Source organism: Haliotis cracherodii, unplaced genomic scaffold, assembly GCF_022045235.1.
Source record: "Haliotis cracherodii isolate W230 unplaced genomic scaffold, xgHalCrac1.p SCAF_1, whole genome shotgun sequence".
Taxonomy (NCBI): Eukaryota; Metazoa; Mollusca; class Gastropoda; order Lepetellida; family Haliotidae; genus Haliotis; species Haliotis cracherodii.
In genome coordinates this window covers 40,616,291-40,641,663 of record NW_027266264.1, presented here as the reverse complement: position 1 = coordinate 40,641,663, position 25,373 = coordinate 40,616,291, and the positions used below count along the sequence as shown (strand labels likewise).

General features: G+C 40.6%; 1 protein-coding gene across 1 annotated transcript in view; it reads left to right on the top strand.

Annotated features, from left to right (window-relative positions):
• LOC139477990 (mucin-22-like) overlaps positions 1 to 24,370 on the top strand; it is a 230,692-nt gene extending 206,322 nt beyond the window's left edge. The window contains exons 10-14 of the mRNA XM_071260407.1: positions 12,063 to 12,179; positions 19,720 to 19,804; positions 20,461 to 21,792; positions 22,183 to 22,334; positions 22,962 to 24,370. Of these exons, the coding sequence (XP_071116508.1) occupies positions 12,063 to 12,179; positions 19,720 to 19,804; positions 20,461 to 21,792; positions 22,183 to 22,334; positions 22,962 to 23,246 (1,971 nt within the window). The 3' untranslated portion in view covers positions 23,247 to 24,370. The remainder of the gene's footprint in view (positions 1 to 12,062; positions 12,180 to 19,719; positions 19,805 to 20,460; positions 21,793 to 22,182; positions 22,335 to 22,961) is intronic.
• The last annotated feature ends 1,003 nt before the right edge of the window (positions 24,371 to 25,373 follow it).

Genomic DNA, 25,373 nt, shown 5'->3' with positions numbered 1-25,373 from the left:
TCATTATTTCTTCTCGCAGCACTTATATTGGTCCACCGTGGGTAATACGTTACATCACAGATAGCTACTTCGAGTTGTCCATCCGAGTTATCGATAGTTTGAAGCAGTTCAATAGACTGGCCATTTGTTATTCCCGGGAGTGTAACATACATATTAAATATACAATGATACTATATCATAACTTAAATATGAAATTGAGATACATTACTAATCAATCGATTATAGTAACTGCCTCTGGTGCTGAATTTTTCGTTAAATTCCACGCTATCTTTGAAAAATACAGTTTCACGGCAACTAACGATAAAATGGTGAAAGATTGGTTTCACAATCCGATGCAATTTTGGCAGAATCAGTTAAACTTTGCCGTATGGTGTGCCACAACGGGATGTGGCGTATCTGTTAATGCCCCAGGATTTAAACTATATAAGTCTGTTATATTATTTCACGTGTATTATCAGATTAGACTTATACTTAAAGAAATTAATGCTCCATTACCGCTGGATCCAGCATGGAATCACGCCAATAATATTTATGATAAGAGGGCCTTCGAACGTATTTGTAATGAATTTAATGTTTCTACGAGTAAAGATTGGCGCATTAAAGGACCTAGCCATGGTCTAGGTATTCCGTACTCTGGACAAAGAACTATTAAAGATAAAAGCGATTATTTAATTAAAGAGGGTGTGATCCCTTCAAGCTTTGCTCTCTCGGATAAACAGTTTAGAGCAGATCGTATGAACTTTGAGAGTGGCATTCCTTATATCATAACAAAGTTTGTGCATCCAAATGATACAACAGACGCTTGGAATGAATTTCTTAATGAGTGAGTGAGTGAGTGAGTGAGTTTGGTTTAACGCCGCTTTTAACAGTATTCCAGTTATATCACGGCGTGTCAGCTTAATGTGGGAGGAAAGTCCGAAGTGATGCAGGAATTTCTTAATGATAAAACGGAAAATAATTTTACTAACCCAGGATTTGAAAGAGTTAATGAATCGATAAGAACTTATGTATGGTCAATTCTCGGTGCGCAATCGCAAACACGAACGTCCATTATCGGTACTGGGACGGCGTTCGATGCGCAAAAACAGTTTGTCGCAAACGTGGAGGACGCCATTAATTCACCAGTTGACATACCATCGTCTATAAAGCGTTTTCAAGATGCATTACAGTACGCTCAATCCAAAGTGGACTTCGTTTATGCGCCGGGACTATACATGTCTCCGAGTAATATGGAACTTAAGATCGGTCAAGTGATAGGCTATAATAATAAAATTGTTATCGCTACCGATCAACAAAAAACAGGTATAAATTCAGATATGAACGTCGAATTAATAACGCAAACGATCACGGGCGAAAAGGGAATAGTCAAGCCACAAACACCAACTATCACTAAAACATCTACTGATGCACAAGTGTCACCGCATATTGCGGCTAAAAATCAACAACATATCGATGAAAAAACAGCGCTTGTAGTGGGTGGAGTCTCGGTTGGTTTACTCATGATTTGGTGGTTAAATAGTCTTTAGCGAATACGTACAACAGCCCTGCAATTGCTACGATCAACCCACACAAGTTTTGACTAAGCCAAGTGGTGGTCTTAGCTAATAAATTCAATAGCCAGGAAACAACACTCCCTATTATACCGGGAAGTGCGGCCGCGGCTTTCTCAGCTAGCTTTCCCAGTGCTGAACCTAATGCTTTTAAATGCTTTTATACCGTTTTTATCGTAAGGCGGTGATCCGCCGCTACCACCTGTTAACGAGAGAGTCAAAGTCGATATAATTAATCCCAACGCGGTTAAAATACTGGCAATTGTTAGTCCCTGTTCTCTGAACAATGTTTTAATTTTATCAGCCAGTGTAGTATCATCGTTGAGGACTTGATCGATAGTTTCTCGAATACGACTGATTTGCGAACGAAGTGCCTTTCTATTACTGGAAGCTGCTTCGAGGCGGGCCAATCTTTCCTCTTCTAGGTTACGCAATCTTTCAGCAACGCGGCGTCTACTGAATTCATCGCCCGCCTGTTCGAGTTTTGTTTTCTCTTGAGCTATATGTTTGTCGATTTCGGATAGCTTGGCTATATTATTTATCAGTTCTCCCCGCATAGTTCGCATTGCCTTGTCAAGACCTCGTAATTCCCTAATACTGAACTCTGAATGTGGTACACTGGCCGTGGAATTATCGTAATAGGTATCTAAGATTTCTCCGAGTCCGTCCGAGGCCACCATCGAGGCTGCTTCCAAATCATCTGTATTAACGAGTTCTTTCCTCATAGTCTGAAGAGCCTTAGTAGTCTTCGCGGAAAGTTTTGGTCGTCGGTAGTAGTCCACAAAACCTAATTCATCTCGAACAGTGCCGATGCCGTGTTTAGCAGCTATCGTAGACAAGGCTAGGGGCTTACGAGTACGAGAATGCATAAGATCAATATCCGGAGCGCCACGCAGTCGCAATATTCCTTTACTATCTATCTCAAACTTTGAATATTCACGAACAATAGGACTATCATCTTTAAAGGAATCGTAATAATCATTGACGGTTGATTGTAAAATTTCATCGTTAAGATTCGTGCCACCAAAGTTGGTTTCATCAGTATCTTCGATTGGGTTATCAAAGTCATCAAAGGTACTTAGATCAAAGTCATTATGTTCAAAATTAGTCATTTTTATATTAAACATAGGGTACATGTTTTCAATATAACAATGTCTTCGCAATACGGACGCAAGTTAAACCCACAACGTAGACTTCGAGATCCATTAGGGGTCAAAGCAATTCGTCAGTCTGTTACTATAACTAATAACCCTAGTACCATCGATCAGAATCAAACGCTTCTGGTTCGCTTTCCTAATCTCGGCGCACACGATGTGTTAGTTCCGGGAACTGTCCGACTAGCATTTACGATTGTTTTGACTTCTACCGACGTTAACAGGGAGCCCGTTCAGAACTTAGGTCGTGCTATCGTTAAGAAAATCGCCATTAAAATTAGCGGTAATGAGGTTTTGAGTATCGACGATAGCGATGTATACTATTGTTACATGGATCTCTGGAGAACGGATAAAGAGCGGGAAAACTTACAGTACCAAGGTATTTGTAATAAGAACACATTGAGACTGCGCGTAGATGCTTCTAGTGGTGATGGTACTGTCGTAAAAGATCAGGCCGTTGCCGACGCATTAGGTAACAGATTCTATATTTTCCCTAGACTTTGAATTACTAGATTCCCACATGCCTTTTTATCAAGCATCCCTAGGCGATAGGTTAGAATACGAACTCACTTTTAACGACTACGGTAGAGTAATCAGAGCTGCTGAAGATGCTAGCTATTCCATTGATAATATCTCGCTCGAGTACGATATGATAACGGATCCCGAATTAGCCAGACAAATTCATAACCAGTATTCGGGAAGTTTAGCCATTTTGTACGATCGCGTGCTGCGACATCGAAAGATCACGAGGGACAAAAAAGATACGATGTGGAATATCAATCTAAACGTCCCGACGAGGTCGTTGAAGGGTATTTTAATGTTGTTCGAGGATCCCTCCGATGCGTTTAAAAGAAATACCGAGAAGTTCTACAATCCCAAGATTACAAAAGTAGAATTGACTATCGAGGGCGTTCCTAATCAACTATATAGCCAAGGAATGCTAGCGTATCACCAGTGGGATGAGATTAAAAAACTTCCTTCTATAAAACGTTCTCCGGAAGTTAACTTTGTCGTGAAAGATCTGTCTCTCGGGAGTGTATCGATGGGTGAATACCTAACCACGAAGTACGCGCTATGGCTCGACATGCGAACAACGGACGATGACCAACTACACGGCAGTGGGAGGAGAATAGAAAAATGCTAGCGAGGGTGTCACCATACAGATAACGAAGCTCGGGGAATTGGCTGGTAAATTAAACATATATTTGTACGTGATTATGGATGCGCAACTTAATATACAGAATGGGAGATTCGTGCAAGCAATCTATTGATTATCTTTTACCTAAAGATCCGCACTGCGCTATCATATGCGGGCAAACGGGCTGTGGAAAAACAGCTTTTATTCTAGATATTTTAGAAAGTCATTATCGGGACGTTTTCGATCATATTATTATTCTGTGCCCGACTATAAGCGTTAATAAAACATACTTATCGAGAGATTGGGTAATGAATGACGACGGGGTACACAGAGTCGATCCGGGCGATCGTTTACAAGACTGTCTCCGAGTATGTCACGAAAAATACAAAGGAGAATCAACCCTTTTCGTAATAGACGACTGCAGCGCGAGTAAAGAATTAACAAAAAAGAAAGATATGCTTTTGTATTTAGCATTCTCCGGAAGGCATACTCAACATAGCGTTTGGGTACTTACTCAAAAATACAACTCTGTCCTGAAAGATCTCAGAGAGCAGACCAAATGGGTAGCGCTGTTTCATTGCAAAGACAGAGATTCATTCGAGGAATGTTTATGCGAAAATGACGTCATTTATACCAAGGGTGAACGAGATAAAGTCAGAAAAGTGTTAGCGGCAACGAAGCACTGTAAACTCGTATTAAAAACCGATCAACCAGCTGCTTACGCAATTGCTTAGCAAAAATGTAGCAAATTGTAGCAAAATTATAGCAAATTGTAGCAAAAATTATAGCAAATATAGCAAAAATGTAACAAATTGAACATTAGAGGTTAATATTACATAAAATGTGGTTCGAAATCCTCATTCTTTCGCAACAGTTCATTATTACGGGATGTATTGGATACGTCATATTATATTATGTTAGACTTAAATATCTCCTTAGGTATTACATCTGATGCTGAAGTAGTTACAGATAAACATAGAGAAAGACTCGCGGCTTTGGTAGCCGGTGGAAAATGTTCCCAATATTTGGGAGAAAATTATACCATCGAAAAAATTGATAACATGACCGATGAAGAAATTAAAAAACTGTACGCGCGTTACGAGTCTAGACTGGGAGCTACAATGACTAAAACTATAGGGTCGTCTATATTACAACTATACACAGTCGTAGCTAGTACGTTTCTCCCCATCCCGGCTGAACATCGCATGTATTTATGCGAATCTCTAGAGAGAGACCTATTCATCGAACACGCTATAAGCTCAGTGAGCTGTGAGTTTTATCATAGATTCGGAATGTTCTTAGCTCCACTCACCACAGCTTTAATAACGGCTAGGTATTGTCAATTTAAACATACGTGCCCACTTAATAATATAAAGAACGAAGTTCAAATAAATAATGTAGACTCAACAGGTGACACCACAACAGATTGCGCAACCACAACAGATTGCGGAAACGGAACAAGTGAATGAGGATGTGAATGAGGATGCACCACAAACAAAAAAACAACCCAGAGTTACTAAGAACCCCAAAAAAATAGCCGCAGGAAGAAAGGGAGGGCTGGCGCGCAAAGCAAAATTAATAAATAATTCAAATCCGATTAAAACATGGGCACTAGTAGGAGTTGCTGGTATAGCGGCTGTATGGTTCTTTTATAAGACCGGAGAAGAGAAAACGTCACCCCCGCCGCAACAAGTTCAATTAGAGGTTAGTCCTCATATAATGCTATAAGAAGCATGACTACTCCAGTTACAGACGGTAAAATGTTGGTAAACGCGACGTATCATTCAGCGGTGGTCACCGGCTTGGCCATTGGCTATGCCCGTATGGCTAAAATGATTACTAAAGCCACACCTCCCAAGCTAGATTTTAATGGATTTGATATAGGTATGATGGTTCTGGATATTGGATTAGCAATGGCAACGAAGGATATGCTCATCAAACAAGGACTTATCCCGGAAGACATAATGAAGTAATTAAACATTTGAATATTTTATATTATATGGCAACAATTGCGATGATGGTCGGTGGAGCTGTTGTTAATGCTCTAGCTTTTTCGGGGAGTAATCATTTATTTTCAAGTATGAGGGAATCAAACGCTAAAGAAGTTGAAGAGGAGCGTAAACGACATAACGAAGCATTAGAACAATACCAAGCAGCCCAGTTACAATATACGCAGCAGAGAATGAAGAGATTAGACTTTATTCATGAAAAACTGATTAAGGAAGGACATTCAATTCAAACGTTTAAGGATGTCGAATCTGCCATGCACGAATACTACCTCGTTTATGGAAAAAAACTCGACCCAATACCTAGACCAACAATGACTCAGTTTTATACACCGTCAGAGGCTCAGAAAGACCGAGAGGTCACATTTGTGATTATGGGATTGACTGCTCTATTGATTTTCAGCTATACTATAGCTACTCATAAATAACCACAGCTGTGGCTATGCATAAACCATGACCTAGTTTAGAACGATCTATAAATAGCCTAATCAATAGTGTAGATGTGATTTACCTTTTAGACAAATGATATGATATGTGTATAACCATGAATCAATGCAAATATACACTCATGGGGAAATCGATTCAATGTCAGAAGCCATCGGTGGGTATTTACTGTGGTACTCACGCTTATAACATCAGAAAGGGTTTTAAAAATTATGTTTGTTCTGTATGTGGGATTGGAGTCAAATGTAGTTACAGTTTATGTAAGAGTCACGGTGCTGATAAGGTCAGGAAGCAGATTATTTATGCTAGGAAGAGAGATTACATCAATGAGAGGAATAGGTTGGGGAGAATACGTATTTATATATGAAAAACAACCATTTAGACAAATGAATCATTTTGTATATACCATTCAACCACTATGGTTTTTGTCAGAGAGTTGAAGGCTATGGCAAAGCAACATGGTCTACGTGGATATTCTCGTATGAGAAAAGCTGAATTGATTACCTTACTCGGTTTGGAATACAACAGACCACCCCTGACTGTTAGAGAACTCAAAGCTCGAGCGAGAAACAGTGGGCTGAGAGGTTATTCTCGAATGAGAAGAGCTGAATTGATCGCTTTACTAGATAATAATAATGATGATAATGATATTGATAATGATGATGATAATAATCAACAACAAGAAGAATTAATATTTGTACCCACAACCGCCGGCGTTGGTAAATATCTAAGAGGTTGGAAGATGGATATTAATTCCAACATGGATGTTAACGATATTAAGCCAATCATATCGAGTAAAATTAACGAGGAATTAGATGATTTACATAGTATAAAATACCAGCTGACGATTAAAATGTCATTGAGTAAAAGTAACACAGACGATAGCGTCGAATATACCGAACTATATTTCCGTAGCAATCAAGGAGTTATAACTGAATCCGATACTATAAACGCATCATTAGATACATCAATTCAGAGGATACAGGAAACTTTAGAACGCTGGACTAATAGAGGTTCGGGTTGGGGTGTGGATAAAATCGATAGTTTATATTTAGATATAGCAAATTATATGACCTTCAAAGGTGGATCTTATATAGATTTACCCCCGTATTATAAGAAGAAAAAAGCCATAATTAACGTAAAAAATAAATCCGATGATTGTTTAAGAATGATGATAAGATCTGCATTGTTCCCCGTAGACAAGCATCCGGATAGACCTTCTAGCTATCCCCAAAACGATGGACTCAACTTCGATGGTATAGACGAACCTACACCAATATCACAAATTGATAAGGTGGAAAAGCAAAATAATTTAGCTATAAATGTTTTCGGACATTCTAAAGGAATTGTTGTACACAGGATAAGCTCCGCTCCTAAACATATTCCCAGAATCAATTAATTTCTGATCGAAAAAGATGGAAAATATCATTATACATGGATAAAGAGTTTAAACAGGGTGCTATACGATCAAACAAAACATGCTAGAAAGAAATATTTCTGCGAAAGATGCCTACATGGGTACAGCAGACAAGATCTATTAGAAGCGCATAAAGAAGACTGTAGAGGTGTTGGACAGAATGCTATCAGGATCGATATGCCTAAAGAGGGAAAAAATATATTAAAATTTGAACATTATTGTAATCAAATGCCAGTACCGTATGTAATTTACGCCGACTTCGAAGCGCTTATCAAGCCCATAGAAAATACCAACCAAAGCAATAATGATAGTAGTTTTACGTACAAAACTCAAGAACATATTCCTTGTGGGTTTGGATATATAGTTGTAAGATATGATGGGAAAACAAACACTCCCGTGATTTACAGAGGTCCCGATGCAGCGGGAAAGTTCCTAGAATATCTACAAAACGAGGAGAGAATAATCAGGGAAAAATTATCGTGAAAGAAACCCATGCGTATGACGATAGATGATTGGAGGGCCCACAAGAAGTCAACGAGTTGTCACGTTTGTAATAAACCTCTGAATGGGGATTCCGTAAGAGATCATTGTCACGTCACGGGTAATTATCGGCGAGCCGCTCATAACGAGTGTAACTTGAAACTAAAAATGAATGCTCAAACAATACCCATCCCCGTTGTGTTTCATAACCTTAGAGGATACGATTCACATCTCATTATGCAAGCTATCTCAAAGACCGACGGCGGCTTAACGTGCATTCCTAACAATATGGAAAAATACATATCGTTCTTGTTGACTAAACCTTAACATTATAGGGACAAGGATGGGAAATCTAGAATAAAGCAAAGTAATGGGCTTAGATTCATAGACTCCGTACAGTTTCTGTTATCTTCCCTGGACAATTTAGCTAATGCGAACAATCCCGATGACTTCGTGATAACAAAACAATATACAGATAAGATAACTCGTCATTAGTTGCTGAGAAAAGGTGTATATCCTTACGAATATATGGATGATTGGTCTAGATTCGAAGAAACTGAATTACCACCCCTCGAATCATTCTATAGTAACTTAACAGAATCTAGAATAACAGATGCCGATTATGAACACGCTCTGACGGTCTGGGATAAATTAGGTTGTAAGAATTTTAGGTGATTATCACGATCTGTACTTAAAAACCGATGTACTGTTACTCGCCGATATATTCGAGATATTTAGAAAGACGTGTTTAAAACAATACGGCTTGGACCCGGCATGGTACTATTCCAGTCCCGGACTATCGTGGGATGCATTGTTGAAGAAGACCGGCGTAGAACTAAAATTACTCACAGATTACGATATGCACTTGTTTATTGAGAAAGGATTAAGAGGGGGTATATCGATGGCAGCGAAAAGGTATTCTAAGGCTAATAATAAATTAGTGGAAGGATACGATCCGAGTAAACCCGACACTCACATATTATATCTCGACGCTAACAATTTGTACGGATGGGCTATGAGTCAACCTTTACCCACGGGTGGTTTTGAATGGAATGATGATATCAATAATAATGATGAGAATAAAGGGTACATACTAGAAGTTGACTTGGAATATCCAAGTTCGTTACATAAAGACCATAACAGTTACCCGCTAGCTCCCGAAAGATTAATGGTTAATAAAGACTGGATGTCGGAATATCAACACTCCTTGATGGGTAATAGTAGGTTAGCTAACGTAGAAAAGCTCGTACCAAATTTGATGGATAAGACAAAATATATAGTTCACTACAGAAATCTCCAGTTGTATCTATCGTTAGGTATGAAACTTAAGAAAATACACAGAGTTCTAAAATTTGATCAAAGCCCTTGGATGGAGCCCTATATAAGGCTGAACACAGATTTAAGAAAGATATCCACCAGCGATTTCGAAAAGAATCTATATAGGCTCATGAATAACTCGGTATTTGGTAAAACTATGGAGAATCTAAGGAAGCGTGTTGATGTTAAATTAGTCAGATCTAATCAGGAAGAAAGACTCAGGAAACTCATAGCCAGTCCGGCTTTTAACAGAAGCAAGATATTCAATAACGGCTTAGACGCGTTGCATATGCAGAAGAGTAATATAAAATTCAACAGACCGGTGTACGTCGGTATGAGTATTCTTGACTTGTCAAAACACTTAATGTATGACTTTTATTACAACGAACTTAAGAAGCAATACGGCGATAGCTGCGAGGTGTTATATACCGACACAGATTCTTTGTTGATGGAAATACAAACCGAGGATGTGTATAAAGATATGGCAGAAAAAATAGATATGTACGACACGAGCGATTACCCAAAAGATAATCCACTGCACAGCGTTGTAAACAAAAAGGTGTTAGGTAAGATGAAGGATGAATGTGCTGGGACTCCTATAGCGGAGTATGTAGGATTAAGACCTAAGATGTATTCTATAAAAAAGTCTGATAATGGAGAGATAAGAAAAGCCAAGGGCGTTAAGAAGTATGTTGTAAAAAAGCATATCAAACACGAACAGTATAAAGAATCATTATTCAACGGTAGAACGTTCAAACACGAGATGAACTCTTTAAGAAGTTACGATCATAGGATATATGGATTAAGAATGAACAAGACATCATTATCCCCCTTAGATACAAAGAGATGGATTGATAATGATGGTGTAACTACCTATGCTTATGGTTATGGTGGTAATACCGTACCGTCGGGAACTATGAACAACTCTTCTCGTACAAATGCCCTACCCGGTCCATCTTGAAGATAATAAAGAATAGGCTCTCCTTCTTTCGTAACCAATCGACTAATGTTATACGTCTTAAGGAACCATATGGGATCGGTTGCGCGACGTAGGCCTCCTTCAAGTTCACCGGGCTGGTATAAATATCTTACCCTTACTCTATCCGAAAGTTTTCGTTCTTTGCCTCTGCTCGGTGCTGAAGATTTGGAAGTCACGGATTTCATTTTAATCGCATCGGATGGTTTCTTCCCTATTAATCTCGTCACTTCATTATTCAGCGCTGATACAACGGCGGATAATCGTGTCACCCATTCGGTTGATCTCAATCGCTCGGATTTCATTTCGATCCCATACTGATAGCCAAACAAACGTTCCGCTAGAGTCCGGTTAAATCTTTCAACAATGGCTTGACTATGGTGGGCCTCTCTTTCACCACGGACGATTTTGATGTTGTGCTTTGTTAACAGTTAAGTTACCGATCCCATAAACTCTCGACCGGGTTCTACTTGAAATAGCTTAGGCCATTTTAGTGGTCCGCGTTTATATATGCGGCTCAGTGCATTAGCTACTTCTGTTGAATCTTTCGAGGTTAATGGCTCAGCCTCTTTGTATCGACTAGCCACATTCACTACTGTTAAAGCGTATTTATACGTTTTGCGTTTTACCTTATCATGGGGAAGAAACAAGAGGTCAGCCTGATGAACTTCATTCGTCGTAGAAATATCAAACTTCTTTCTCGGTATATAACGCGGTGCCGGTAAATATATTTGCCACAACGCTTGTTTCTTTAACCAATCCTTGGCCACATCTTTAGATACCTTTGCCGCGGTGGCTAATTTTTTTATTGCTCCTACACCTTTCCAATATCCTCGTGGGCTATAGTAAATTTTATTCATTATTAATTAATATTGATGTTTCGTTTAATACATCTCATGACTATCGTTGAATCGCATAATCATTTTGGCATAAAAAATTCCATCTGTAGTAGCAGTATAGGTATATGAATCCAGCTCCAGTGGAAGTGAGCCAGAACCATCATTACCTATACTACTGATAGATCCAGTTCACTTTCATTGCTGCTGTTAAGACTACAACAGGCTTGTATTGATATAGAGGAATATGTGTAAGGTCACAGTGAAAATTCAACAGTTTCATTGGTGTCATTGCCTGGTGATGTCATGGTGAACCCAAGTAATCTACCAAACCCTATGCAGAAACAGTGATTGTCTGCAAGTCAGCTCTCCATCATGATAGCAGGTCACATGATGACAACTCTGCTCATTAACACTCAGTACCAGTAGTTTCCGGAATACCAGTGCTTTGTTTTACATGCATGCTTTATAAATGAGTTTAGTCCCTATTTGTACTGTACATCTCCTTTAAGCTTTGAGGAAATGAAGGTTGCAGATTCAGTCAGGGATATGTTGGCCACTTTCTTCAGAGCATTGATCAAATGGAGAGGCAACAATCTTAGGCAAATTAATCTACTATGTTTGTTTTTATGTCATATATATAGAACTAACATGGAATTTCTCCTATAAATATCTACTGGTGAGGTATGCTGACTGCCTGCCGACTTCCTAATGCTATGGATTACCTTCTTTCCAATGTTTCAGATTAATAGCTATCCTGAGTACTTCAAGAAGAAGGTGTTTGCTGTAGCTTTTACAGATTCAGTTCATGCTTTTCGGAGAAAATACATGTTAGAAGAAACACAACATTTTTTCAGAGAGGTAATTGCTTGATGATAATATGCTATCATTTTGTGATATGTATTAGTGGCTGTATTGTAATGTAGTACCGCATCTTTTTGCACATCAAATTTAATGGACAGATATCCAAATACTTTTTCTTGTATATCAGACAGAAATGTTAACAATTGTTAGCAATTTTTTTTTATCTTTTACTCACCTGAAGTTGCAGTTAAAAGGAGCTTGTGCATCATTGTGTACCATCTATCTGCCAGTTTGTCATAAACTTAACTCAACTTAAACTTTCCTCTTGTGGCCCTTATATAGGTACAGCCAGTTTCTAGAAACTGTCCTCTTGTGGCCCTTATATAGGTACAGCCAGTTTCTAGAAACTGTACTCTTGTGGCCCTTATATAGGTACAGCCAGTTTCTAGAATCTGCACCTTTGTGGCTCTTATATATAAGTACAGCCAGCTTCTAGAATCTGTCCTCTTGTGTCTTTTATATAGGTACAGCCAGCTTCTAGAATCTGCACCTTTGTGGCTCTTATATATAAGTACAGCCAGCTTCTAGAATCTGTCCTCTTGTGTCTTTTATATAAGTACAGCCAGCTTCTAGAATCTGCACCTTTGTGGATCTTATATATAAGTACAGCCAGCTTCTAGTATCTGTCCTCTTGTGGCCCTTATATAGCTACAGCCAGCTTCTAGAATCTGCACCGTTGTGGCTGCTATGTTGGTACAGCCATCTTCTAGTATCTGTCCTCTTGTGGCTGCTATGTTGGTACAGTCATCTTCTAGTATCTGTCCTCTTGTGGCTGCTATGTTGGTACAGCCATCTTCTAGTATCTGTCCTCTTGTGGCTGCTATGTTGGTACAGCCATCTTCTAGTATCTGTCCTCTTGTGGCTGCTATATATAGGTACAGCCAACTTCTAGTATCTGCCCTCTTGTGGCTGCTATGTTGGTACAGCCATCTTCTAGTATCTGTCCTCTTGTGGCTGCTATATATAGGTACAGCCAACTTCTAGTATCTGTCCTCTTGTGGCTGCTATATATAGGTACAGCCAACTTCTAGTATCTGTCCTCTTGTGGCTGCTATATATAGGTACAGCCAACTTCTACTATCTATCCTCTTGTGGCTGCTATATATACGTACAGCCAACTTCTAGTATCTGTCCTCTTGTGGCTGCTATGTTGGTACAGCCATCGTCTAGTATCTGTCCTCTTGTGGCTGCTATATATAGGTACAGCCAACTTCTAGTATCTGTCCTCTTGTGGCTGCTATATATAGGTACAGCCAACTCCTAGTATCTGTCCTCTTGTGGCTGCTATGTTGGTACAGCCAACTTCTAGTATCTGTCCTCTTGTGGCTGCTATGTTGGTACAGTCATCTTCTAGTATCTGACCTCTTGTGGCTGCTATGTTGGTACAGCCAACTTCTAGTATCTGTCCTCTTGTGGCTGCTTTGTTGGTACAGCCATCTTCTAGTATCTGTCCTCTTGTGGCTGCTATGTTGGTACAGCCATCTTCTAGTATCTGTCCTCTTATTGCTGCTATGTTGGTACAGCCATCTTCTAGTATCTGTCCTCTTGTGGCTGCTATAAATAGGTACAGCCATCTTCTAGTATCTGTCCTCTTGTGGCTGCTATATATAGGTACAGCCAACTTCTAGTATCTGTCCTCTTGTGGCTGCTATGTTGGTACATCCATCTTCTAGTATCTGTCTTCTTGTGGCTGCTATATATAGGTACAGCCAACTTCTAGTATCTGCTCTCTTGTGGCTGCTATGTTGGTACAGACATCTTCTAGTATCTGTCCTCTTGTGGCTGCTATGTTGGTACAGCCATCTTCTAGTATCTGTTCTCTTGTGGCTGCTATGTTGGTACAGCCATCTTCTAGTATCTGTCCTCTTGTGGCTGCTATGTTGGTACAGCCATCTTCTAGTATCTGTCCTCTTGTGGATGCTTTATATACATACAGTCATCTTCTAGTATCTGACCTTTTGTGGCTGCTATGTTGGTACAGCCATCTTCTAGTATCTGTCCTCTTGTGGCTGCTATGTTGGTACAGCCATCTTCTAGTATCTGTCCTCTTGTGGCTGCTCTGTTGGTACAGCCATCTTCTAGTATCTGTCCTCTTGTGGCTGCTATGCTGGTACAGTCATCTTCTAGTATCTGACCCCTTGTGGCTGCTATGTTGGTACAGCCAACTTCTAGTATCTGTCCTCTTGTGGCTGCTTTGTTGGTACAGCCATCTTCTAGTATCTGTCCTCTTGTGGCTGCTATGTTGGTACAGCCATCTTCTAGTATCTGTCCTCTTATTGCTGCTATGTTGGTACAGCCATCTTCTAGTATCTGTCCTCTTGTGGCTGCTATGTTGGTACAGTCATCTTCTAGTATCTGTTCTCTTGTGGCTGCTATGTTGGTACAGCCATCTTCTAGTATCTGTCCTCTTGTGGCTGCTATGTTGGTACAGCCATCTTCTAGTATCTGTCCTCTTGTGGATGCTTTATATACATACAGTCATCTTCTAGTATCTGACCTCTTGTGGCTGCTATGTTGGTAAAGCCAACTTCTAGTATCTGTCCTCTTGTGGCTGCTATATACGTACAGCCAGCTTCTAGAAACTGTCCCTTTGTGGCACCTGTATATGTCCAGCCAGCTTTTAGAACCAGTCCTCTTGTGCCTCTTACCCGGCCTGGTACAGCCTAATCTCAGTCCATGATAGCATTTGATAAAATACTATTACTTCAATCATTTGCTGCCACCCATAATATCTGCAAATATACTTGTTGCCAAAAGAAACATGAACAATAGAAACATATAGAGAAGTATGTATGTTAAGAAGAGATTTTTCCAATGTGTACCAATTAATGACAAAACTAACGATCAGTTAGTGTTTTACAGAGTGTCTTTATTCTTGTCACGATATGTGGCAAATGAATTCCTAACTGTACACACTAAACCGGCGAAAGACAAATGGTGCATCTTGAGTCATGGATCTATGACGTCGCATGTGATGCAGTCATGAGCATCGGTTAAAAACATACCAATATGGTTGTTATGCATCGAATCAATCTAATATCTCTTGAATATAAGTAAGTCTTCATATATTAACCAACATGTATGGTATTTGCGTTTCTTTTGGGGGTGAGTTTATTTTTACAACAGTTTCTACAATCTTAAATAATATTTACATGTAACAACTAAACCATTTTTGTTCAAAATGTAATTAAATTTGGTATATGTGTGGTTGGTAGTGGGGTTCAACACATATAATTCTTGTGAATACTATACCTCTACTACATCATTGCCCTAATCAAGTATTTTGACAGTAATAACACAAAAACAAAATCTTCATATTTTCAACCAAAGTCCACTTCACTGTCTACTATACATGAGTAGTTGTACCCTCATCAGCACATAGCTGCCTACGACTCTTGCATGTGCAAAGCGGGAAAAAACTCACTTCTTTCCTCTGTGTACTAGAGAAAGGATCAACTTTTTTTCTGGGTTTTGTTTCTCTAGCACGTTTCACACTGTAGTCTAGTTTGTATTAATTCAGCTCAGTAACTGATTGTTTTGTCACTTGGGGCTGCTTGTTGAGGGACAGGGCAGTGCTGTGAGGTACGATATACAGACGATAACAGATGTGAGCAGTGGCCTTTACTCTCACTGTCAACATTTCTCAAGTTGGCTGAGTCAGTCAAGAAAGCCAAAGGGAAGGGGCCGGGGGTAGAATAGGTCTTCAGCAACCCATGCTTGCCGTAAAAGGCGACTCACGGGATCGGGTTGTCAGGCTCTCTGACTCAGTTGATGCATGTCATCGATCCCAATTGCGTGGATCGATGCTCATGATATTAATCACTGGATTTTCTGGTCCAGACTCAAATATTTACAGACTGCCGTCATATATGTAGAATATTGCTGAGTGCGACTTTAAACAACAAACAAACCAACCAACCAACCAACCAAAAGGAAGGAAGCTCTCTCTCTCTCTCTCTCTCTCTCTCTCTCTCACACACACACACACACACACACACACACACACACACACACACACACACACACACACACACACACACACACACACAGCCAAGGTCACCTGACATCATTAAGTAAGTCATAAATATAAACAACAGTAATTAATCAGTGACATACTTGCACATCTTATTCATGATGGCAGACAGTTAATGTACAATACAATGGGGATTATCATCATAAATAACGACAATTAAGTGTTTCAAGGCATATAGATGACATGGCTCCAGGGTAATAAGCCTTTGGAATTAAATGTTCATTCAGACAATGGTTGTCCCAGCTATGACAATACTCCACTTTCAGATCATCAATATGCCTTCACATGTCCACATCATTTCACCATTACAGAAATATACACAGTAAAAAAAGTGCTGCACTCCCTATACTATTTCATGGAGGGGTGTTTTGAAAGGGTGTAAAGATAACCGAATTAATATTATAACCAGGATTTCGTGTATACCAACAAACCAGTGTATTGTCTATACAATGAACTTAAATGGGGTATTCCATGACCTTATGGCATGTAATAATCTCATGCTGAACATTTACGAAAAATGAACGAACAACGAAGACGCATTAAGTATGGTGACATCTCAATAATTTTTAGTGACCAAATTCATCCAATAGGGTAAGAATGTCATATGGAGATTTGACGAACACAGTAAGTCAATATCGAGAACTTCCACCAAGCACTTGGATCACAGCTTGAAGTCTTCGTCTCATACCCCTCACCAGACGTTGGAATCGCTCCATGGGCAGCTGCTGCCACTCCTCGTGTAATGCTGCTTCCAATTCACGCAAGTTCTGTGGAGGAGGGTCCCGACGATAAATCAGGCGTCCCACAATGTCCCATACATGTTCCAGAGGATTCAGATCTGGACTCATTGCTGGCCATAGAATCTGCGTCAGAGCATTGTTGTGGATAACCTGGGTCACAGCTCGTGAACGATGTGGTCTGGCATTGTCATCCATGAATATCGGTCTGGTGGCCAGTGGATGATTGTCAAAATGGGGCACCACAACTGGATTCAGCACCTCTTGGATGTAGCGCTCCCCTGTCAAGTTGCCTCGTATTGTCACTAAATCAAGCTTACAATCAAATGAGAAGCATCCCCAGACCATAACAGATCCACCTCCATATGGTACAGTTGGCATGATGTTTCTTGCAGTATAAGCTGTTCCAGGACGCCTCCATACTCTCACTCTGCCATCCACAACATGCAGAAGGAACCTGCTTTTGTCCGACCAGTGGACTCTTCTCCAGGACCTCAAGTTCCAGTTCTGTCTCAGTCTACACCAGGCTAGACGTAGTCGTTTGTGGTTGTCTGTGAGTTTAGGTCGCTTGATAACCCTTCTGGACTTCAACCCTGCAGCTTTAAGACGATTTCTCACGGTCTGGGTACTGAACTGTTGACGAGGAAGCCAAAGACGTTTCAAGGTTGTGCTTGTAGCAAATGGATGACGCCTTACCACCCTCAACAACGCTCTGTCATCTCTAGCTGTGGTCTTACGTGGTCTGCCAGAGGGTCTGCGATTCCTTACATCATTAGTTTGTGCGTGTTTTCTGACCAAACGGCTTATTGTTGAGTAGTGATGTCCGGTTCTTCTGCCAATCTCCTTGAACGAAAGACCTGCTCCATGAAGGCCAATAATCTGCCACTTGACTGCTTCTGACAATCGTCTACCCGGCATTGTGGGTTACAATAAACTGGGCTGTCAGAGAACATCTTTTATAGGTGATGTTGAGCTTAAGAAGATACTGCAATCTGCAAATGTCATGCACCATGCAATTCACGTGCTGATTGCTACGTTTTGGTGATCATCTTCCCTCCGAAAACATTACACATTTCACATCAGATCCCCAAGGAATACCTACCATTAAAACCAGAGTCGGGCGTTTTAAATGTTGTGATGTATCAAACGTATTAATGTGGGGGTGCAACACTTTTTTTACTGTGTATATGACGGCATAACCGGAGACACGCCTATGACTATCAGGACAGATCAAGTCGGACTCATCCACAGCCTGCTAGACACCATGGTCAGAATGCAGGAAGACTTACTCTCCACCCAAGTCTGGATGTCTTCAAAGCTACTATTGGTTCAGCGTCAACAACTCCGCCGTCACAGACCCTTTCAACCTGGTTAAGTCTACACCTACCGTCTTTACAACAAAATACCGACTCTGGGGCAAGAGGGAGGGCGTCTTCTTTCATATGCCGAACATTTGAAGCAGATTACGCCCGACCTCTGGATTCTGGCATCGTGGCTCACGGATACAAACTGCATTTAAAAAAACATCCTATTTTGAAATCGCAAGCCGTCGAACACAGATTTCATCTAGTCGGAGCCAAGCTAGCGGCAGCAGATCTGGCCGTCAGGAAGCTACTGAAGAAGTGATCCATTCGGAGACTAGCAGAGACCAACAAGAACAAGGTTTTTATTCTCCGGTATTCCTAGTTCTGAAAAAGAATATGACTGACATGAGGATGATAATCAACCTAAAGACCCTCAACTGGGTCATCGTTCACAACACCGAACCAGTTGTCACTCTTTTCATGGGGATCAACTTGCCCCTACTGGGACAACATCACAGTTCCTACTCAGAACTCGGCCATGGTGCCATGGCCCAGAACTATGCCTACAGTGATGGAAAGTTACATCAGTAATACTAACAAGATCAGCAAATATAACAATAATTTCTAGTGAAGGTATCACATATTTGACTGATTCTTGATGCATTCTGATTTTCAAGTCCTCAGGAGGAATTTCAGAGGAAATTATCTCAACTCAGGATTAGAATCAATAAATAAGTGGTTTCCAGAAGAGGATTACTATCAATTACACAACTACACTGGGGGCAGATCCCTCCGGGTCCCTCTGGTATATTATGGCAAAGATGTAATAGAGGTAGAGGATTTGCAAGAATTATTGAACAATAGTTATCATTATTTATAATTCTAAGAATACTACCTCTATTACATCAGGAAGTACTCAAGCCACCTCCCCAAGCCTCTAGTGGCTAGCTGTTGGAAAGAAGTGAGATTCCTGTCATTACTCACGTCAAAGCTTGGGTTGCTATAGATCTATATTGGGAACAACTAATTGTGTGTGATTGACAGTGAAGAGGACGTCCGTTGAAAATCTGAAAATTTTAGTTAGTGTGACTGCAGCCAAAGTACAGGATTTATGGCAAAGATGTAATAGAGGTAGTATTCTTAGAATGATTAACAATGATAACTATTGTTCGATGTCTTTAGTAGTGGGGTTCAGCATATTTTCCTTTTTGTGATATTGTAAATTATTTTCTTTATTTGATCTTTGACTTGGACAATGCTCCTACATTCTCTCAAAGTGCATTTCTGCACACTACAAACATCAACCAATGGACCAATATATAGCTGAAGTTTCACATGCTTGTTCCCAGCAATAATGATGCCTGAATTGTTTATTCTTCTTTAGCCTTGTTACACTTTTCTGATGTGATTTAATATTCAACATAAATTCTGAATGCCTTTGACTCCTGTTTGTCATGTTTCAGCGAGGATGTAACTTCGCTGCCAGCTATGCACCCAAAAACACTCGCCAAAATGAAGATAATGATGAGTGTCCTGCAGTATCGGCAGGTAGATTGATGTGATCTTATTAGTTATGCAACTCCATATAGATAGGGATGCTTCAATGTTTTGCTGGATTTTTAGAGAAAATGTGTGGCAACCTCATGGATATAATATCAAGTTTCTTTGCCTGAAAACTTGAAAAGCATCCACTGTAGCTCTCGAGTAACATAATGTAGGTCAAGGTTACTGTGAAGGTGATTTGTAAAATATCTGTTGCCCTTTACAATCTTGAATGTCTATACATATATATTTTGAAGTCAAGCAAGTAATGGTTGTGTGATTTGTATCCTTATTTGTGAAAAATTGTTATTATTTATTCATTTTATGCTGAAGGTTTGTTTAGTACTTCATTTCAATCTTAAAATAATCCAATTTCTTGAATGAAGAAAATTGAGCCGTTGCCCTGTATTTTACTTGACATAATAGTTTAAACATTTTCATACATTTCTGCATTCTGAAATTTTACAAAGTAAATTTGAGGGAAAACTGAAGTGCTTCCATTTTTGCAAGAAGTACTTGCAAAAACTTTTCTGGTTCATTAAAGTATTTACTAAATTGAAATTAATTAGTTTAAACTAGGTAAGTGACAGAGCCATTTCAGAGCAATCAATTGTAAATGACCCATCACATCTTGTAATAAGATCTGTCTTTTCATTTCCCAGGTACAGACAAACATGAGTGGACGTCTTTCACTAGCTTTGACATATTGTTTGATTTCTTGGCTGAGAGACTGTATTCTTTTGTGAAATCAGAACATCTAGAGGGAATTCAAGTGGATCATAAAATATTGTACAAATCAGATGTGAAAGGAGACAAAACACCAGATGCTGACACAACAGAGCAGTCTTCACAGGATGCTGACACAACAGAGCAGTCTCTACAGGATGCTGACACAACAGAGCAGCTAACACACGATGCTGACACAACAGAGCAGTCTTCACATGATGCTGACACAACAGAGCAGTCTCTGCGGGATGTTGACACAACAGAGCAGCTAACACAGGATGCTGACAAAACAGAGCAGCTAACACAGGATGCTGACACAAGACAGCAGCTAACACAGGATGCTGACACAACAGAGCAGTCTCTACAGGATGCTGACACAACAGAGCAGCTAACACAGGATGCTGACACAACACAGCACCTAACACAGGATGCTGAGTCAACAGAGCAGTCTTCACGTGATGCTGGGTCAACAGAGCAGTCTCTACAGGATGCTGACACAACAGAGCAGCTAACACAGGATGCTGACAAGACAGAGCAGCTAAAACAGGATGCTGACACAACAGAGCAGTCTTCACATGATGCTGACAAAACAAAGCAGTCTCTATGGGATGCTGACACAACAGAGCAGTCTCAATGGGATGCTGACACAACAGAGCAGCTAACACAGAATGCTGACACAACAGAGCAGCTAACACAAGATGCTGACACAACAGAGCAGCTAACACAGGATGCTGACACAACAGAGCAGCTAACACAGGATGCTGACACAACAGAGCAGTCTTCACAGGATGCTGACACAACAGAGCAGTCTTCACAGGATGCTGACACAACAGAGCAGTCTTCACAGGATGCTGACACAACAGAGCAGTCTCTATGGGATGCTGACACAACAGAGCAGTCTCTATGGGATGCTGACACAACAGAGCAGCTAACACAGGATGCTGACACAACAGAGCAGCTAACACAAGATGCTGAGACAACCAAGCATTCAACACTGGATACTGACACAATGAAGCAGTCAACACAGGATGCTGACACAACCAAGCAGTCAACACAGGGTGCTGACACAACCAAGCAGTCAACACAGGGTGCTGATACAACAGAGCAGTCAACACAGGATGCAGACACAACCAAGCAGTCAACACAGGGTGCTGACACAACAGAGCAGTCAACACAGGGTGCTGACACAACCAAGCAGTCAACACAGGGTGCTGACACAACAGAGCAGTCAACACAGGGTGCTGACACAACAGAGCAGTCAACACAGGGTGCTGACACAACAGAGCAGTCAACACAGGGTGCTGACACAACCAAGCAGTCAACACAGGGTGCTGACACAACAGAGCAGTCAACACAGGGTGCTGACACAACCAAGCAGTCAATACAGGGTGCTGACACAACAGAGCAGTCAACACAGGGTGCTGACACAACCAAGCAGTCAACACAGGGTGCTGACACAACCAAGCAGTCAATACAGGGTGCTGACACAACAGAGCAGTCAACACAGGGTGCTGACACAACAGATCAGTCAACACAGGGTGCTGACACAACAGATCAGTCAACACAGGGTGCTGACACAACAGAGCAGTCTCTATGGGATGCTGACACAACAGAGCAGCTAACACAGGATGCTGACACAACAGAGCAGCTAACACAAGATGCTGAGACAACCAAGCATTCAACACTGGATACTGACACAATGAAGCAGTCAACACAGGATGCTGACACAACCAAGCAGTCAACACAGGGTGCTGACACAACCAAGCAGTCAACACAGGGTGCTGATACAACAGAGCAGTCAACACAGGATGCAGACACAACCAAGCAGTCAACACAGGGTGCTGACACAACAGAGCAGTCAACACAGGGTGCTGACACAACCAAGCAGCCAACACAGGGTGCTGACACAACAGAGCAGTCAACACAGGGTGCTGACACAACAGAGCAGTCAACACAGGGTGCTGACACAACCAAGCAGTCAACACAGGGTGCTGACACAACCAAGCAGTCAACACAGGGTGCTGACACAACAGAGCAGTCAACACAGGGTGCTGACACAACCAAGCAGTCAATACAGGGTGCTGACACAACAGAGCAGTCAACACAGGGTGCTGACACAACCAAGCAGTCAACACAGGGTGCTGACACAACCAAGCAGTCAATACAGGGTGCTGACACAACAGAGCAGTCAACACAGGGTGCTGACACAACAGATCAGTCAACACAGGGTGCTGACACAACAGATCAGTCAACACAGGGTGCTGACACAACAGAGCAGTCAACACAGGGTGCTGACACAACCAAGCAGTCAACACAGGGTGCTGACACAACCAAGCAGTCAACACAGGGTGCTGACACAACCAAGCAGTCAACACAGGGTGCTGACACAACAGAGCAGTCAACACAGGGTGCTGACACAACCAAGCAGTCAATACAGGGTGCTGACACAACAGAGCAGTCAACACAGGGTGCTGACACAACCAAGCAGTCAACACAGGGTGCTGACACAACCAAGCAGTCAATACAGGGTGCTGACACAACAGAGCAGTCAACACAGGGTGCTGACACAACAGATCAGTCAACACAGGGTGCTGACACAACAGATCAGTCAACACAGGGTGCTGACACAACAGATCAGTCAACACAGGGTGCTGACACAACAGATCAGTCAACACAGGATACTAGCAAAACAAAAGAAACAATCTTGCCTGTGAAAACTTGATTCATTTGTGTTCCTTAAAAAGGGTTGTACCTTACAGTCCATTGAGAATTTCAAATCTTGGCCTTGTATGCACTTGTCTTCTTTTACCTAGAGCATCATATATTTTGCTATTACTAGTACCTCTGACATCACCACACTTTGTACTTAAGGTTTCTTGTTATCATTAATATAAAGAATAAATCATTGCTCATTTAAGCAACTGTCCTAAGTCTAACAACATTAAATTTTGTTAAATGTCTGAACAAGTTAATTGAAGGAAGTTTTTGGCATTTTGTGCTTTAAACAATACTTTTAACTTTGACACAATTATCTGTCCGGACAGTTTTTGCAATATCAATTATATGGTCAATCCAGCAGCAAGAAGAAGACTTAGTCCTAATTTTATTAGCCTTTACTTCTTATATTACTGTATTGTTCATGTCAAGAGCTGGTTTTGGACTAGTGTTTAATTTGCATATGAAAATCCAGTATTCTGCAGAGGCAATATTTTATTGATTGGCGCATGATATATACTCTCAGTGGGACATGGGAGCGCTTTCATGTAGATGGGTTTATTTTATTTAATTACAGGAGTAACTAACTGTATCAAAGTTTACATCACTGAGACACCTGCTACTATTATTGAATGTAAACGTCTTAATTTGGTTCCCTTATGCATCTTAATTTACTATCAGCTCCTTTTATTGGCTAAAAGTCACAAATGGTCCAATAAGAATTGAGTATACACATTTTTCAAATATGGTAGGCACAGATTTGATAATGCCAAAGTTCTATCTTAGGATCGCCGACCACAAGTTATGTTAGCGATACACAGAATAAGTCGCATGGCTCACCTGAGAGTGACCATGATGTCAGACTGAGCAAAGGCAGAAAAACAGAAAGATAGAAGTTTTCAGTGAACCTGATTTTGTGACTACACGTGATTGCAGCGTAACTCAGAAAGAAATACTATGACATGTTCACTTTGTATACCAGTAAATCATGTGAAATCTAATTTAATAACAAAGCTACATTCTAATTTTATACATTGATTATACCTTTCTATTATAGATCTATAGTTATATGATATTAGTAGTATAGGTAATAGGGGTTCTGGCTCACTTCCACTGGAGCAGGATTTATATACCAATACCACCACTACAGGGGGAATTTTTTATGCCAAAATGATTATGCGATTCAATGATAGTCATAAGTCGTATTAAAAGAAACATCAATATTAATTAATAATGAATAAAATTTACAATAGCCCACGAGGATATTGGAAAGGTATAGGAGCAATAAAAAAATTAGCCACCGCGGCTAATGTATCTAAAGATGTGGCCAAGGACTGGTTAAAGAAACAAGCGATGTGGCAAATATATTTACCGGCACCGCGTTATATACCGAGGAAGAAGTTTGATATTTTTACAACGAATGAAGTTCATCAGGCTGACCTCTTGTTTCTTCCCCACGATAAGGTAAGACACAAAACGATACAAAGAGGCTGAACCATTAACCTCGAAAGATTCAACAGATGTAGCTAATGCACTGAGTCGCATATATAAACGCGGACCACTAAAATGGCCTAAGCTATTTCAAGTAGATCCCGGTCGCGAGTTTATTGGATCAATAACTAAACTGTTAACAAAGCACGATGTCGAAATCAGGTGTGGTGAAAGAGAGGCCCACCGTAGTCAAGCTATCGTCGAAAGATTTAACCGGACATTAGCGGAACATTTGTTTGGCTATCAGAATGGGATCAAAATGAAATCCGAGCGATTGAGATCAAACGAATGGGTGACACGTTTATCAGCTGTTGTATCAGCGCTGAATAATGAAGTAATGAGATTAATCGGGAAGAAACCATCCGATGCGATTAAAATGAAATCCATGACTTCCGAATCCTCCGCACCGAGGAGAGGTAAAGAACAAAAACTTCCGGATAGAGTAAGCTTAAGATATTTATACCAGGCCGGTGAACTCGAAGGAGGCCTATGTCGCGCAACGGATCCGATATGGTCTCTTAAGACGTATAACATTAGTCGATTGGTTATGAAAGAAGGAGAGCCTATTCTTTATTATCTTAAAGATGGACCGGGCAGGGCATTTGTACGAGAAGAGTTGTTCATAGTTCCCAAAGATACGGTT